Here is a 16,232-nt window from a genome sequence, read left to right as displayed (position 1 = left end):
CTGCCACAGCACAAGGTTGCCCATCACTATGTTGCTGTCAGGCAGTGGTTGCAACATATTGGCCACGTCATCCTTCTTGTCCCACACCATCAAGTACTGCAACACCGAGATGCTCAGCAGTGGCAAGCCCCTATCAGAAGCACGTATGGTCACCTCAAAGTTGCATGCTTCCTCATAGTCCAGAGGACACAACGTTTATACAGTGCCACTCTTGGCATCCATCGACAAGAAGTGTGTCACATCAGTGGCCACTGGTGGTTTTGTCTCCTGTATGCACCTCACATGGGTGTTCTCAACCATGCTGGTGTCCGTAGCATCTAGACGGTTCAGGATCTTCCCCACAGGCTTGTCATTGCTTAACAATGGTGTAAACAGTCTGAGAGAAGGTTGTCATTAATATCCAAGAGCCACATCGGCTGTGTCTTCAATGCTGAGAGTGTGGGAGAACCCATGTGGCTGGCCCACACTGTCATGTTGTACTCTGACACCTCCTCCTGGTCCAGTGCTTCCAATGTCACCACCACATATGCTTCACCGGCCAGCAGTGAAATGCTGAAGTGCTCATCCAGCCGTTCACATCTTGTCTTGCCATTGTGCCCCAAGTCCTGGTCCTGCATCCTGAAGAACACCACCACTTTGTTCAGCAGAGTAGCCTTGGAAAAGGTTTTGGTGTGGAAGGTTATTGCCACCTCAGGGACATTGTCATCCACATCCTCCACCCACACCTCTACCTTGCAGTGCGTGGACAGTCCTTCCTTGTCAGTGGCCTGGATGTGTATCTCATAGGTCTTCGTTTCTTCATAATCCAATGGCATTTGGAGTCTAATCTGCCTTATCTCTGTATTTACTTTAAACATTAAAACAATTACCCTCTGAATTTTGTACTATGGAATAGGCTGTTTCTTCATCCATTCTTGAGTCTAAACCTTTAGCTGACATCATCAGCACTAAGGTATCCTAGGAGTTATTTTCAAATATTCGGACTTTGTAGAGGTCTAGGTAAATGCTGGAATGTAGTCATTTATATCCAGAACTACCATGTGGATTAAGGCTGTGCCAGAGCATGGTGGATACTCACCATCCACAGCCATGATGCTGAAAACCACTTCTGCTCTTCCTGATCCAGAGCGCTGTCCAACACCAACTCACTGTGTCTTCTGCCATTACTCCGCCTGCAGATGTAGATGTGGAAACAGTGGTTCGAGCTGATGCTGTAATGCTGAACACTTGTTTTTCCTCCATCTGGATCCTGAGAACTTTCCAGAAAAAAAATCGAGTCTTCCAACATTGCCAATTTCTGGATTTTTTTAAAATCACTTCTTCATTTAAGAACACGGGAGCATGATCATTAATATGTGTGAGGCTTTTCTCAGGTTGGAAGGACGGCAGTGAACTCTCCAGAAGCATCTCGAAATGCACCTGGCAGGGCTCAGTCTGCCCACACAGCTCCACCCAATCTGTCTGCTCTTGCACCGCAGCATGCAGGCTCAGCTGAAAGTATTCACCACAAAGGAACTTCTCTCTGCTTCTCTGGATACAGAGTACCAGGGGTGTCTGCTCCCCCCTCTGAAAGCAGAGGAGCAGGAACACAGCCACCATTCTCCCTAAGAGCAATTCCACACTCTTCCTCATCTCCATTTCATAGAATCATAGAATAGCCTGAGTTGGAAGGAACCCATAAGAAACATCGAGTCCAACTCCTGGCTACCCCCAGCTAACCTTTTTGCAGCTCTGTTAGTCGACAGAAACATTCTTGCAGCCCACCAACCCCAAAAAGAGCAGGTTTCTGAAATAGACTGAGATTGCTCCCCTGGTTCACCATCTTTCAGGCCAGAAGCCCTCACAAAGGGGTTCAGGGCAGCATCTCTCTTGTCTCTCCAACCTCAGCACAATTTAAACAAACCTTCTCCTGCCTCCTGCAAAGTCTCCTGCCAAGGTCCTTTGATTTTCCCTGAATAAAATCCACTCCAAATGCTCAAATTGATTTCCTCTGGCAATGAATATTTCCTTGATGATGACTATGACAAGTCAAAACACTCACCTGAGGGATTTCCAACTAGTTTTTACTACTTTTTAATTAGGTATTTCACTCTTGAAAATGTGTAACATGAAATATCACATGAATTTATATTTCAATGCCATTTGATAAAAGGGGAACAGAATGCTCCTTGACTTCCTATATTCTACAGCTCCTTAACTTTTTTGTAAAGGTCTTAGCCCATTGTATGGTAAAAAAAACCCCACACAAATAGTACCTTTAATTCTCTGATTTATCACAGTATGGCTTGGGTTGGAAGGGACCACAAATATCATGTAGATCCAATCCCACAGCATGGGCAGAGTTGCCAACCGTCAGATCAAGCATTAGATCAGATTGCCTAGGGCCCCATCCAGCCTGGCCTTGACCACCCCTAGGGATGGGATATCCACAACCTCTCTCAGTAGCCTGTGCCAGCACCTCACTGCCCACTCAGTGAAAAGGTTCCCCCTGACATCTCATCTAAATCTCCCCTCCTTCAGTCTAAAACCATTCCCTCTTGTTCTATCACTATCTTCCTGTGTAAAAAGTTGATCTCTCTTTCTGTATAACCTCCCTTTAAATACTGGAAGCCTTCTCTTCTCCTAACCAAAGAAATCCTCAGCCTGTCTTTGTGGGAGAGGTGCTCCAGCCCTCTGACCATCCTAGTGGATCTCCTCTGGACTCTCTCCAAAAGCTCCAGATCTTTGCTATGCTGTGCTGGGCCCCAGATCAGAGTACCACATAGAGCCTTACAAGGGCAGAGCAAAGAGGAACAGCCATTTCCCTCACTATGCTGGCAGCTCCTCTGTTGATGCAGCCCAGGATACCATCAGCCTTCTGGGCTGTAGGTGTGCACTAGTGGCTCAAGTTACGTATGCCATCTACCAGGACCCCTTAAGTCCTTCTTGGCAGTGCTACTTTAAAGGATTTTTTCTCTCAGTCTGTATATGTATCTGGGATTGTCCCAACCCAAGTGCAACACCTTGCATTTGCCTTAGTTGAACCTGATTAGGGTTATATGGGCCCACATTTGAGTTTGTCAAGGTCTCTTTGGATGACATCGATTCCTTCTATGGTATCAATTACACCACTCAGCTTGGTGTCAAACTTGCTGAGAGTGCACTAGATCCCACCATCTGTGTCAATGATAAAGACATCAAGGAGTATCAGTCCCCAGACAGACACATGGGGACACTTCCCTTCACCGGCCAACCCCTGGAAGTAAAACATCTTGCAACAACCCTCTGGCTGTGACCTTCCAAGCAATTTCTTATCCACCAATTTATACTCAATAATGCTCAATAACCATTTATTTCAGTTTCTCATTATGAATGAAAAAAATAAACAAACACAAGAACACAGCATTCAAAGACCATACATTGCAGCTTGGAGAATTTGAAAACATATGGTAGAATATACAGTGTGCCAATGTCAGTTATTTCCAGTGTAGGACATTCTGCTTGTTACTAAAGAATTCCCTTCCAAACATTATTTAATTTTGACTGTATAGCATGGTATTGAGTAGATTACAGAAAATTAATCATTTTTACAGGATTCACTTGACAACAACAAAGAATGCAAGAAAGCTGATGTAGTATAAAGTTATCTTGAAGATCAACTTTCATATTTCCCTTAAGATTCAAGTGCAATAGAGCTATGCCAATAAGACATCAAATCTTAGTGTAACCAGCATGCAACACAGTCCTCCTGAATGAAGTCCAAGTTAACGGGAGAGTACCCTTGCACTAAAACAGAGAACTCCTGAACCTCCCTAGAATACTTTCGATGCTCTCCTTCCCTTTGAGAATGCTAGCCCATGAAGACTGAGATGCTTCTCTTTCTCCTTGATTACAGATGGGTGAGCCAAGGACACTGACCCAAAGAAGTGTTCTCTTCTGCTGGCCTGGGAGCTGTGTCTTCAGGGAACGGAGATCGGCCCTGCAAAGAAGAGAGTGGAAAGCTGACATATGGGTGTTGGGGATAAGGAGGTGTTAGCAAGAAAATGAAACAGCTCATCTTAAACCAGTGTATGTGTAACGTCATTTTTTCCTATCCATGTTCAAAGGAAGAGGATAGGAAGGCAGCTCTATGACATACAGAGCATTACCATAAAGCTCCAAATTATCCTATAGCAAGGACAAAAAAAACAACAACAAAAAAAAAAAGTGGAAAACATTTCTGGATCGAGGAGAGGGAGAATTTGAAATAGAGAAGGTCTCAGACTTCTTACTTGCAAGCAGAACATGCGGTTTAATGCAGGTGAAGAAAAATTACTCCTGATGTGGAATACCATCAGCGAGGTGAACAACTGTCCACGACCATCTCATTGCTAACAACACACAGGGACTGGACAAACACAGGACTGAGGAAACCAGAAGGTTCGAAGTTCTTGACCTCACCACCCATGGCTTCGACCTGCCATGTGCCTTAACCAGCCGCCCTCCTGCTTCGGAGCTGTCCACCCTCCAGCCGCACTCCTCGGACTGACACCACATACATCACCCCCAGCAACAACTCCGGGCACGGAGCCACACGCAGAGCAGCGGGCAGCCCGAAACCGGGAAGCAGCCGAGACGAAGAGGCGGCTCCGGGAACGCCTCCACCCTCTCGTCCCGATCCGGGGACCCCACCGAATCCACTACCACAGCCTCTCCGCAGCTCCCTGCCATGCCACACCCGCCATCCCTCTCCCCTGCCCCGCTCGCCCTCGTCCACCGCGCGGGGCTCCGCTCCCTCACCTGCACGGCCCAGTCGCCTTCTTCTTGGCCGAGGCCGGCCGAGCACAGCGAGCTCCGCTGCTCGGCCGCGCCCTGCGGCAGCCCGGCGGGGAAGCAGGGGAAGAGCGGCCCGAGGAAGCGGAACTCGCTGTCGACGGTGCCGGCGGCGAGGCGGACGTCGTAGACGTAGCTGCGGGGCAGGGAGCCGGCGCCGCTGTCGGCGGCGGAGCGCGGGAACGTGGGCAAGGTCCCCGGCTCGCCCCGCCGGGCCCGCCGCACCTTGGCGGCCACGGCGGCCGCCGCGCCGGCCACGAAGAGCGCGGACACGCAGGCCAAGCAGACGCTGAGGTACAGGGTGAGGCGGCCGTCGGGCTCGGCGGCCGGCGCCTCTTCGCTCGCCCGCAGGCGGCCTTCGGAGAAGCCGTCGGCCAGGGCGACGGCGAGGGTGGCGCTGGCGGAGCGCGGCGGCCGCCCGCGGTCCCGCACCAGCACCACCAGCCTGTGCCGGGCCGCGTCGCGCTCGCCCACGGCCCGCGCCGTGCGCACCTCGCCGCTGTGCAGCCCCACGCGGAACAGCCCCGGCTCCGTCGCCTTGGCCAGCTCGTAGCACAGCCACGCGTTCTGCCCCGCGTCCGCGTCCACCGCCACCACCTTGGCCACCAGGTAGCCCGCCCGCGCCCGCCGCGGCACCAGCTCGCCCAGCGCCGCGCCGCCGTCGGCCGGCGGGTGCAGCACCACGGGCGCGTTGTCGTTCTCGTCCCGCACCAGCACCCGCAGCAGCGCCGTGGCGCTCCGCGGCGGCGAGCCCCCGTCGGCCGCGCGCACCGTCACCTCCACGGCGCGCACCTCCTCGTAGTCCAGCGGCCGCACCACGGACACGTCCCCGCTCTCGGCGTCCACCGACACGGCGGGCCGCTCCTCGCCCTCCTCCCGCACCAGCGCGTACCTCACGCGCCCGTTCGCGCCCGCGTCCGCGTCCGTCGCCTTCACGCTGCCCAGCCGCACCGCGCCCGCCTCGTTCTCGCTCACCCACATGCTGTACGCCGCCTGCGTGAAGCACGGCGCGTTGTCGTTCACGTCGCCGATCCGCACCCGCACGCTTTCGCGAGCGCTCAGCCGCGCCCGGCCCCGGTCCGCGGCCACGATGCTCACGTTGTACTCGGCCGTCGTCTCCCTGTCCAGGGCCGCGCTGGTGCGCAGCTCGTAGTGGTCGGCGAACGCGGCCGTCAGCCTGAACGGCACGTCGCCCTCGATGGCGCACTCCGGCCGCCCGCTGTCGCCGGAGTCGCGGTCCCGCACGCTCAGCAGGGCCACCACGGTGCCGGGCGGGGCGTCCTCGGGGACGGACGCGCTCACCGAGCTCAGCTCGATCTCCGGCGCGTTGTCGTTCACGTCCAGCACCTCCACGTGCACTTTGCAGTGCGCAGACAGACCGCCGCCGTCCGTGGCTTTGACCTCAATATCGTGGTATTCCGTTTCTTCAAAATCCAGATTGCCCAAGACCCGAATCTCTCCGGTGGCGGCGTTCAGATAGAACAGATTTCCCGACTCCTCAGAAGTGAATTCGTATTCAACTTTCCCATTGGAGCCTTCGTCGGGATCCGCGGCCGACACCCGCACCACCAGCTGCCCCGGCGGGCTGTTCTCGGCCACGCGCACCTCGTACACCTCCCGCGAGAACACCGGCATGTTGTCGTTGGCATCCAGCACCACCACCCGCACCTCAACCGTGCCCGACCTGGGCGGCGAGCCCCCGTCCGTGGCCGTGAGCACCAAATGCAACTCCCGATGCTCCTCCCGGTCCAGAGGCCTCTCAAGGACGAGCTTCACGAATTCAGCTCCTCCTTTCCCTGTTTCGACAGCTAGGGAGAAATGCGAATTCGGGGATAAGCTGTAGTTCTGCAAACCGTTAATACCCACGTCCTTATCCCGTGCTCTTTCTAGAGGATAACGAGATCCAGGAGATGCCGATTCGGGAATCCTTAAATCAATATCCTTCTTCCTGAACACGGGGGAGTTGTCGTTCATGTCGCGAACCTCCACCTCCCCGCGGATCAGCTGCACCGGGTTCTCAAAGAAAAGCTTAAAGAAGAGCGCGCAGCTCTCGCTGTGCGGACAGATCCGCTCTCGGTCCAGCGTCTCCGTGACCGTCAGGACGCCGCTGTGCGGATCGAGGCGGAAATGCTGCTCGCTCCCCTCGGACACCACGCGCGCCTTGCGAGCCGCGAGCTGGCTCGGAGAAAGCCCCAGGTCCCGGGCCACGTTGCCCACCGACGAGTCCCTCGCCATTTCCTCCCACACGGAATAGCGCAGCGTTTCGGCCCCGCTCTCCCACACGCAAACGCACACGAGCCACAACAGCACTCGCCTCTCGCCGCCGCCGCTCCGGCTCCCGCTCGCCGTCCCTCTCCGCCACGGCCGGCCTTTCCCGCCGGCCTCCATGCCTCGCCGGCCCGACGCGCGCCGCTGCCGCTCGCCCACAGAAAACCGCCGCACTTTCCCAGCCGCTCGGCTCCGAAGCCCCCGAGCGCCCGCCTCCGTGCCCCGCCGCCCTTCCCGAGCTGCTCGCACGGCTCTTCTGGACGCCTGCGCCCCTAAGCGCGCTGCGGCCACACGGAGCTGCCGCTCCCTGGACAACATCCCCACCCAGCGGCGCGACGGCGAATTGCTCCTCCTCCGCCTTCCCACCAGTTCCCGGTTCGAATCTCCTTTCCTCTTGCACACACGATCCCAAAGCACATAGTTAAATACCCGTCGCGTTTGGCAGCAGGCTTCTTGTCCTCACAGGCACTGCTGCTCTGGGTATCGTCTTTCAGGTCTCCACGGCGAATTCATTTCCCCCGTGCTGTATTCCTCCGGTCTTTGCAAAGTATTTTGTCATTGCTATTCAGTGCATTGTCGTACTTTCCTCATTTTCTCCTTTTTTTTTTTTCTATTGCTTATAGCATTACACTGCTTCTTTGTGAAGCCTCTGCTGTGAGCTCCCAGAAGAGTGGTGCCAAGGGGAGCATCCCTCTGCAACCAGGCAAACAGCTCCCACATGGAAGTACCTGAGCACTCAGAGTTAGCGCTCAGGTGTGTTCATGTTTATCATTTGTGAATCCCACTGTGGTCCTTTTAACAGCAGTTGGGAATCCCGGTCTCACAGGTATCAGCAGAAGGGAAGGGATTAAAAAGTCAATCTCCCTCCTGTTTGTAAGCTCATTTGTGTATTGGAAACCACAATGTGATCTTCCTCTAGGCTGAACAAGTCAGTCTGCCTCAGTTTTCCTTCATAGTGGAGGTGCTCTGACTTTCTGATCATCTTCATACCTTCTCTGGTTTTGTTCCATTCGTTCCATGTCAGTGTAGGTGGGCACAAACCGGGACAAAATATTCCAGGTGGGTCCTCATAAAAGCAAAGCAGAGAGGGACAATCACCTCCCGCACCCTGCTAGCCACCTCTCTTTTCATGGAGACCACAGTACACTTGGTTAGCTCTGCTGCAAGCATGCATGTATGGCTCGTCTCTTCGTGCACCTGAAACTTCAAGTCCTTCTCCACAGGGCTGCTCTCAGGTAATTTTCTCCCAGACTGTAATCATACTCGGAAAGTACCTGATCCAAGTCCAACTCCACCTCATGGACATGTTGAACCTCATTCAATTCACGTGGAATCACTTCTCAAGCTTTTCCAGGTCCTTTGGAGAGCATCCCCACCATCTCTTGCATCAAGTGTACTACGCACACAAGTGTCATCTGCAAAATTGCTGAGGGTGCACTTGATCCCACTCTCTCAATCCATTGATAGACATGTTGAAGAGCGCCCGTCCCCACACAGACCTCTAGGCGGACACCACTCATCACTGCTTTCCACCCGGACATAACACTCTTGACCTCAATTCTATTGCTGTGAGCATCCAACCAATTCCGTATCCACTGAATAGCCCAGACTTCAGATCCATACCTCTCCAACTCACCCAGAAGGAGGTTGTGTGGGACCATGTCAAAAGCCTTGTGCAAGTCCAACTGGATGACAGCACTTACTCTTCATTTGTCCAATGATGCTGTTACTCCACCATAGAAGTACACCAGATTGGTCAGACAGGATCTGCCCTTGGTGAAGCAGTGCTGGCTGTGTCAGATCGCCTTCTTTTCTTGCAAGTGTCTTAACATGGCTTCTGAGAGGATGTGTTCCCTGACCTTCCCCAGCAAAGACAGGAGGCTCATGGCTCTGTAGTTTCCCAGCTCTTCCTAATGGCTAAGACCCTTGGCCATCCTTTTCTGCCTAACTCTTGTAGACAGCTTGTGGCTCTAGATTGCCGTGTTCCGGTTGTGTGAATCTTCTCACCACATTTCCATGAGAACAAATAGGTTAATTTGTTGTAATTTTCAATGCTGTGGTTTCCCACTCTTGCTTCTTTCCCAAGATGCGTGAATTGGGATACAAGAACTTCAGATGGGGTTTAAGTTGTGCTGCCTTCTTCACTGTTCCCTCCCTCACTCTTTTAGAACAGCCTTGAGGGAAGAAAACACTGCCTGTGCTCCCAATCCCTTCAGTATCCTTCCAAGGGATATGAATTGTCTTGATTATTTGGAGTCAACTCACTGAAACCTCATTAACACGATTTCAAAAAGCAGGATAGAGTAGTTCCTCAGCTTTACCAGGTATGGGAGCTTCTTGTTATTACAAAGGCAGGCTTCACTCAGGTGTGGCCATTGTTGTGCTTTCCTCTTCCATTCCTTTGGCTTGGAAGTACGACAGGCTAAGTAGGATGAGAGACCAACTCAGTTTTTTATCTTTCCCTTCCTTCCTTTCTTCCTTCCAACCATCCAGCCACCCATAAGGTATTGTTAGCAACTCTCAAGTTACTATTCCTACTAGCAACCCAGAAATTTCTAGTAATCACAACTATAGGCCAAGTGCTTCAGTAGACAAAATGGGGAATACAGCTTGAAGAGGATCAGCCAGGTCACATCCTGAACCAATGGCTGAGCACCAGGTGAGAAGGGGTGGCTGATTCAGGGAGCTCAGCTGCAAGCAATGTACCTGGAAGCACTGAAGCCTTTATCCACACCTCCTCACCCTCATTTAAGTGTTCACAGATGAGGGAGTGACATCTCTCAGAGTACAGATTGCACTCCTTTTGATTCATCACCAGTCATTGGAAGGACAAGCCAATTTTTCTTCTTTTTTTTTTTAGCTGCTATTGCTCCATTGTGTTTCTATCCTCCAAGAAGGCACTGTCATCACCTTATTTCTCATTGACACATCCTCATTCCTGTCATGTAAAATTGACAGTGACACCTGGGATCCATTTCTTTATACTCCAGATTGCTTTTAGCACCTCAGGGAGAGGAGAGGACCCATAACCTTCCTTATTGTAACCTCACGTGTGGTGCCTCTATCATCAGGAACACATCCAGGCAGAGAAGAGCTTCTAAAGACACTTCCCAATCTGACTGCCCTCTCTTCACAAATGACATGTTGCTGTTCACCTTCAGGTGTAGAAGCGTGTGAAAGGAAAATTAGGCATGTAGGGCTGTAAATAACACACTTGTACATCACCAGCCCAGAGCTATCTGAATCTCTTTAATCCTAGCAGCTTTATCCACCTGCTGGTTGTTTAGATGTCATTCAGTGGTTTATCTTGTGGAAATGAGAGCATCTTACAGAATGTACTTCTGTAATCACGTTCTCCACATGGCCAGCAATAACTTTTCACAATGCAGCAGATGTGAGGTGTTTGCCACTGCGCTGCCTGTTGCACAACGTATGTGGTGTAACCACTCCCATGGAGTATTTTCCACCACTGATGATTAAGTACAGAGACAGAACACAGGTCACTTTTCTCATTCAGCAATATCTAAACCCAGCTGGGTGGCCTGCAATTCTGCTCCATTCACCCTCTCCTTCGGGGGTTTCTGCACCTTGTCATGAAGGACTCCATAATCCAATAAATGCTCCTGTATGGCCAGGAGAAAGACCGTTAGTGTCTCCATTATGGGTCAACGCAACTGCTCACTACTCGTTAAGCAATACCCAAACAGTCCTCTAGGAGCAGCTGCTCCCACTTCCAGCCAACTGCCCCAGCTCCATCACTTTGCACGTTGTCACACGATGTGCAATATCTCTTTGGCCAGGTTAGGACAGATGTCCTGGGTCTGTGCCCCTCAGCCTCAAGTACACCCACAGCCCTCTCACTGACAGGACAGCACAAAAAGCTGAAACGTCCTCGGCTCTGTGCAGCACTGCTCAGCAACAACTAAAACATCGCTGTCTTCTCAACATTGTTTTCTTCCTAAAGGCAAAAACAGCATCACACGAGGCACCAGAAGGAAAATCAGTAGAAACTTTTGGGAACGTGGCACCTCATTCATTCCATGCAAGAACATCAGGGACACTTGCTTTCCTTGAATCGGTGCCCTGACCTCTGCTCCCCAATGTCCCTAGGTGGACCTGTAACCATACCTTACTGGAACCTCATACACAGTACCACTGTAGTTAGGAAAAGACCCAGGCTGAGAAGAGCTTCCACAGACCCCTCCTGCACTGACACACCTCAGTTCATGGGAGACGTTGCCCGTCAACATCAGAAACAGAAGACTACAAACAAACCAGTGATCCTTAATGGAGCTAGAATGGTATCTGCACATCAGAAGACGCAGCCCCTATATTAAAACTCAGATTCTTTCAGATTTCCTACTTGATTTTATTGGTTTCGTCACCAAGCATTCAAATCAGGGAAATACATGAGTGAAATGAAGTATCAGAAATATCACACTGCTTTGAATTCTCTGCTTTCTTAAACATGACATTCCAGAGATGCTGTATTAAAACTCATTTAGATTTAGATTAGGAAAGAAAACAAAATACAACCAAGAAGGAATACAGTGATCAAAGAGCACTCTGTGGAGCATGCAGAACCAAGGAACTGCTGTTTCAATGTGCATTGTGTGAATGTCAGCCATCTCTATGGCAGCCAGCTTCCCAGTGATATTAAAGAACATCTTTGCTGGCAACATTCAGCTTGGATTCACAGCTACACAGCCTGGTATTGAATAGATTCCATTATTATAGAGCCCACCAGACAACAAAAAAGAATGCATAAAAGCAGATGAATGAAAATGGCATCTTGAAGATTCAAATTTTCTTCCCACTCTTCACTTAATTCTTAGGAGCAACAGTACTATCACAATTAGATTTCACATCACAGTGATACCAGCATGCATCCACCTCCAAACGTAACAGAACTACAGAAAAAAATACGTGAATAAAGTACAGCTTCAGAAGACATTGTCCTTGACTTCTCACACAGCACATCTCTGCTTCCCTCGTTAGTTTTGGTGCAACGTTTGAGACTCCTTCACTTTGCTTGGAAGAGATCAGCCCATGAGGACCGAGATGCTTCTCCTTCTCCTCCCTTACTCATGGCTGAGCCAGGGGCTTTGATCCAAACTGCCATTCTCCTCTGCTGCCCTGGGAGCCGTGCCTTCACACAGGGGAGCTCGGCCCTGCAAAGAACACAGTGGACGGCTGACATTGGGCCGTTAACGCTAAGCAGGTGTCACTGAGAAGCTGGGAAGGCTCATCTGAACCAACGTGAATGGGAGACCACTCTTCCCTGCCCAGAGGCAAAGAAAGAGGAGGGCGGGGACACAGCTCTCTGACCTGAACAAGACAACATTAAAACCCTATTACGAACCCTATAACATTATTAAGGGCCTGAATAAGGACCTCAGAAAATTGGAAATCTTTTTCGGATCAGGAAGAGGGGAGCAGACACTAACGGTTCCCTCAGGAACAAATACCGTGCTTTAAAGCCAACGGTAACAAGAGGATAGGGGATGTGGGAACTCAGACAGCAACGGAGAGGTAACAGACTCCGAGCTGATATCAGTTACGCTGCCTCCAGTGCCGTGCAGGAGAAACACGACGCCATCACCACCGCGGCCTCTCCGCAGCTCCCTGCCGTCCCACAGCCGCGCTCGGGGCCGAAGCCTCACTCCCAGCCTCCGTCCCCGCCTCCCTCCGTCCCCCGCACCGCGCTGCTCCCGCGCTCCCCCTCGTCCCCCGCGCGGGGCTCCGCTCCCTCACCTGCACGGCCCAGTCGCCTTCTTCTTGGCCGAGGCCGGCCGAGCACAGCGAGCTCCGCTGCTCGGCCGCGCCCTGCGGCAGCCCGGCGGGGAAGCAGGGGAAGAGCGGCCCGAGGAAGCGGAACTCGCTGTCGACGGTGCCGGCGGCGAGGCGGACGTCGTAGACGTAGCTGCGGGGCAGGGAGCCGGCGCCGCTGTCGGCGGCGGAGCGCGGGAACGTGGGCAAGGTCCCCGGCTCGCCCCGCCGGGCCCGCCGCACCTTGGCGGCCACGGCGGCCGCCGCGCCGGCCACGAAGAGCGCGGACACGCAGGCCAAGCAGACGCTGAGGTACAGGGTGAGGCGGCCGTCGGGCTCGGCGGCCGGCGCCTCTTCGCTCGCCCGCAGGCGGCCTTCGGAGAAGCCGTCGGCCAGGGCGACGGCGAGGGTGGCGCTGGCGGAGCGCGGCGGCCGCCCGCGGTCCCGCACCAGCACCACCAGCCTGTGCCGGGCCGCGTCGCGCTCGCCCACGGCCCGCGCCGTGCGCACCTCGCCGCTGTGCAGCCCCACGCGGAACAGCCCCGGCTCCGTCGCCTTGGCCAGCTCGTAGCACAGCCACGCGTTCTGCCCCGCGTCCGCGTCCACCGCCACCACCTTGGCCACCAGGTAGCCCGCCCGCGCCCGCCGCGGCACCAGCTCGCCCAGCGCCGCGCCGCCGTCGGCCGGCGGGTGCAGCACCACGGGCGCGTTGTCGTTCTCGTCCCGCACCAGCACCCGCAGCAGCGCCGTGGCGCTCCGCGGCGGCGAGCCCCCGTCGGCCGCGCGCACCGTCACCTCCACGGCGCGCACCTCCTCGTAGTCCAGCGGCCGCACCACGGACACGTCCCCGCTCTCGGCGTCCACCGACACGGCGGGCCGCTCCTCGCCCTCCTCCCGCACCAGCGCGTACCTCACGCGCCCGTTCGCGCCCGCGTCCGCGTCCGTCGCCTTCACGCTGCCCAGCCGCACCGCGCCCGCCTCGTTCTCGCTCACCCACATGCTGTACGCCGCCTGCGTGAAGCGCGGCGCGTTGTCGTTCACGTCGCCGATCCGCACCCGCACGCTTTCGCGAGCGCTCAGCCGCGCCCGGCCCCGGTCCGCGGCCACGATGCTCACGTTGTACTCGGCCGTCGTCTCCCTGTCCAGGGCCGCGCTGGTGCGCAGCTCGTAGTGGTCGGCGAACGCGGCCGTCAGCCTGAACGGCACGTCGCCCTCGATGGCGCACTCCGGCCGCCCGTTGTCGCCGGAGTCGCGGTCCCGCACGCTCAGCAGGGCCACCACGGTGCCGGGCGGGGCGTCCTCGGGGACGGACGCGCTCACCGAGCTCAGCTCGATCTCCGGCGCGTTGTCGTTCACGTCCAGCACCTCCACGTGCACTTTGGTGTAGGCATAGAAACCCCCGCCGTCGCTGGCTCTCACCACCAGCTTGTGAGTCTTTGCTTCCTCGAAGTCGAGGTTTCCCGATACCCGAATCTCCCCGGTCTCTGCGTTCAGATTGAAGAGGTCATGAGAACCTTCCGAGGTGAATTCGTACCGCACTTTGCCGTTGGTTCCTTCGTCGGGATCCGCGGCCGACACCCGCACCACCAGCTGCCCCGGCGGGCTGTTCTCGGCCACGCGCACCTCGTACACCTCCCGCGAGAACACCGGCATGTTGTCGTTGGCATCCAGCACCACCACCCGCACCTCAACCGTGCCAGACCTGGGCGGCGAGCCCCCGTCCGTGGCCGTGAGCACCAAATGCAACTCCCGATGCTCCTCCCGGTCCAGAGGCCTCTCAAGGACGAGCTCTGCGTCTTTGTCTACATCTTTCTCTGTTCTTATAGCTAGGGAGAAATGTGAGTTCGGGGAGAGGCTGTAATTCTGTAAACCGTTCATCCCAACGTCTTTATCCTGAGCGCTTTCAATGTGGAACCGAGACCCAGGAGCTGCCGTTTCAAGTATCTCCAGAACCACCTCCTTCTGCGGGAACACGGGGGAGTTGTCGTTCACGTCGCGAACCTCCACCTCCCCGCGGATCAGCTGCACCGGGTTCTCAAAGAAAAGCTTAAAGAAGAGCGCGCAGCTCTCGCTGTGCGGACAGATCCGCTCTCGGTCCAGCGTCTCCGTGACCGTCAGGACGCCGCTGTGCGGATCGAGGCGGAAATGCTGCTCGCTCCCCTCGGACACCACGCGCGCCTTGCGAGCCGCGAGCTGGCTCGGAGAAAGCCCCAGGTCCCGGGCCACGTTGCCCACCGACGAGTCCCTCGCCATTTCCTCCCACACGGAATAGCGCAGCGTTTCGGCCCCGCTCTCCCACACGCAAACGCACACGAGCCACAACAGCACTCGCCTCTCGCCGCCGCCGCCGCTCCGGCTCCCGCTCGCCGTCCCTCTCCGCCACGGCCGGCCTTTCCCGCCGGCCTCCATGCCTCGCCGCCTTGCTCGCCGGCCCCGACGCGCGCCGCTGCCGCTCGCCCACCGAAAGCCGCCGCACTTTCCCAGCGGCTCGGCCCCGAAGCCCCCGAGCGCCCGCCTCCGTGCCCCGCCGCCCTTCCCGAGCGGCTCGCACGGCTCTTCTGGGCGCCTGCGCCCCTAAGCGCGCTGCGGCCACACGGAGCTGCCGCTCCCTGGACAACATCCCCACCCAGCGGCGCGACGGCGAATTGCTCCTCCTCCGCCTTCCCACCAGTTCCCGGTTCGAATCTCCTTTCCTCTTGCACACACGATCCCAAGGCGCATTGTTAAATACTCGTCGCGTTTGGCAGCAGGCTTCTTGTCCTCACAGGCACTGCTGCTCTGGGTATCGTCTTTCAGGCCTCCACGGCGAATTCAATTCCCCCGTGCTGTATTCCTCCGGTCTTTGCAAAGTATTTTGTCATTGCTATTCAGTGCATTGTCGTACTTTCCTCATTTTTTGCTTTCTTTTTAATCAGCAGACAGTAGAAAGGCAAATAGACACATAGCATTTTTTTTTCCTATTGCTTATAGCATTACACTGTGTCTTTGTGAAGCCTCTGCTGTGAGCTCCCAGAAGAGTGGTGCCAAGGGGAGCATCCCTCTGCAACCAGGCAAACAGCTCCCACATGGAAGTACCTGAGCACTCAGAGTTAGCGCTCAGGTGTGTTCATGTTTATCATTTGTGAATCCCACTGTGGTCCTTTTAACAGCAGTTGGGAATCCCGGTCTCACAGGTATCAGCAGAAGGGAGCAGATTAAAAAGTCAATCTCCCTCCTGTTTGTAAGCTCATTTGTGTATTGGAAACCACAATGTGATCTTCCTCTAGGCTGAACAAATCAGTCTGCCTCACTTTTCCTTCACTGCGGAGGTGCTCTGACTTTCTGATCATCTTCATACCTTCTCTGGTTTTGTTCCATTCGTTCCATGTCAGTGTAGGTGGGCACAAACCGGGACAAAATATTCC

General features: G+C 54.8%; 2 protein-coding genes across 2 annotated transcripts; both read right to left on the bottom strand.

Moving 5' to 3' along the window:
- Window positions 1-3,312: 3,312 nt before the first annotated feature.
- LOC104913214 (protocadherin beta-15-like) lies at window positions 3,313-15,692 on the bottom strand. The gene is made up of 3 exons (XM_085236984.1): window positions 15,161-15,692; window positions 4,759-12,230; window positions 3,313-3,958 (listed from the first exon to the last, which is right to left on the bottom strand). The coding sequence occupies exons 2-3, from the start codon at window positions 7,375-7,377 to the stop codon at window positions 3,869-3,871; spliced, it is 2,709 nt and encodes a 902-aa protein (XP_085093110.1). The 5' UTR covers window positions 7,378-12,230; window positions 15,161-15,692; the 3' UTR covers window positions 3,313-3,868.
- On the bottom strand, window positions 10,569-15,237 carry LOC146543297 (protocadherin beta-15-like). Its single transcript, XM_085236925.1, has 2 exons — window positions 12,814-15,237; window positions 10,569-10,682 (listed from the first exon to the last, which is right to left on the bottom strand). Exons 1-2 carry the CDS (start codon window positions 15,235-15,237, stop codon window positions 10,569-10,571), a joined length of 2,538 nt encoding a protein of 845 aa, XP_085093051.1.
- Window positions 15,693-16,232: the final 540 nt, after the last annotated feature.

Source organism: Meleagris gallopavo, chromosome 15 (genome assembly GCF_905368555.1).
Source record: "Meleagris gallopavo chromosome 15, MGAL_WU_HG_1.1, whole genome shotgun sequence".
Lineage (NCBI taxonomy): Eukaryota > Metazoa > Chordata > Aves > Galliformes > Phasianidae > Meleagris > Meleagris gallopavo.
Note: the sequence above shows the minus strand (reverse complement) of the source record. Positions and strands in the feature narration are given on the sequence as shown.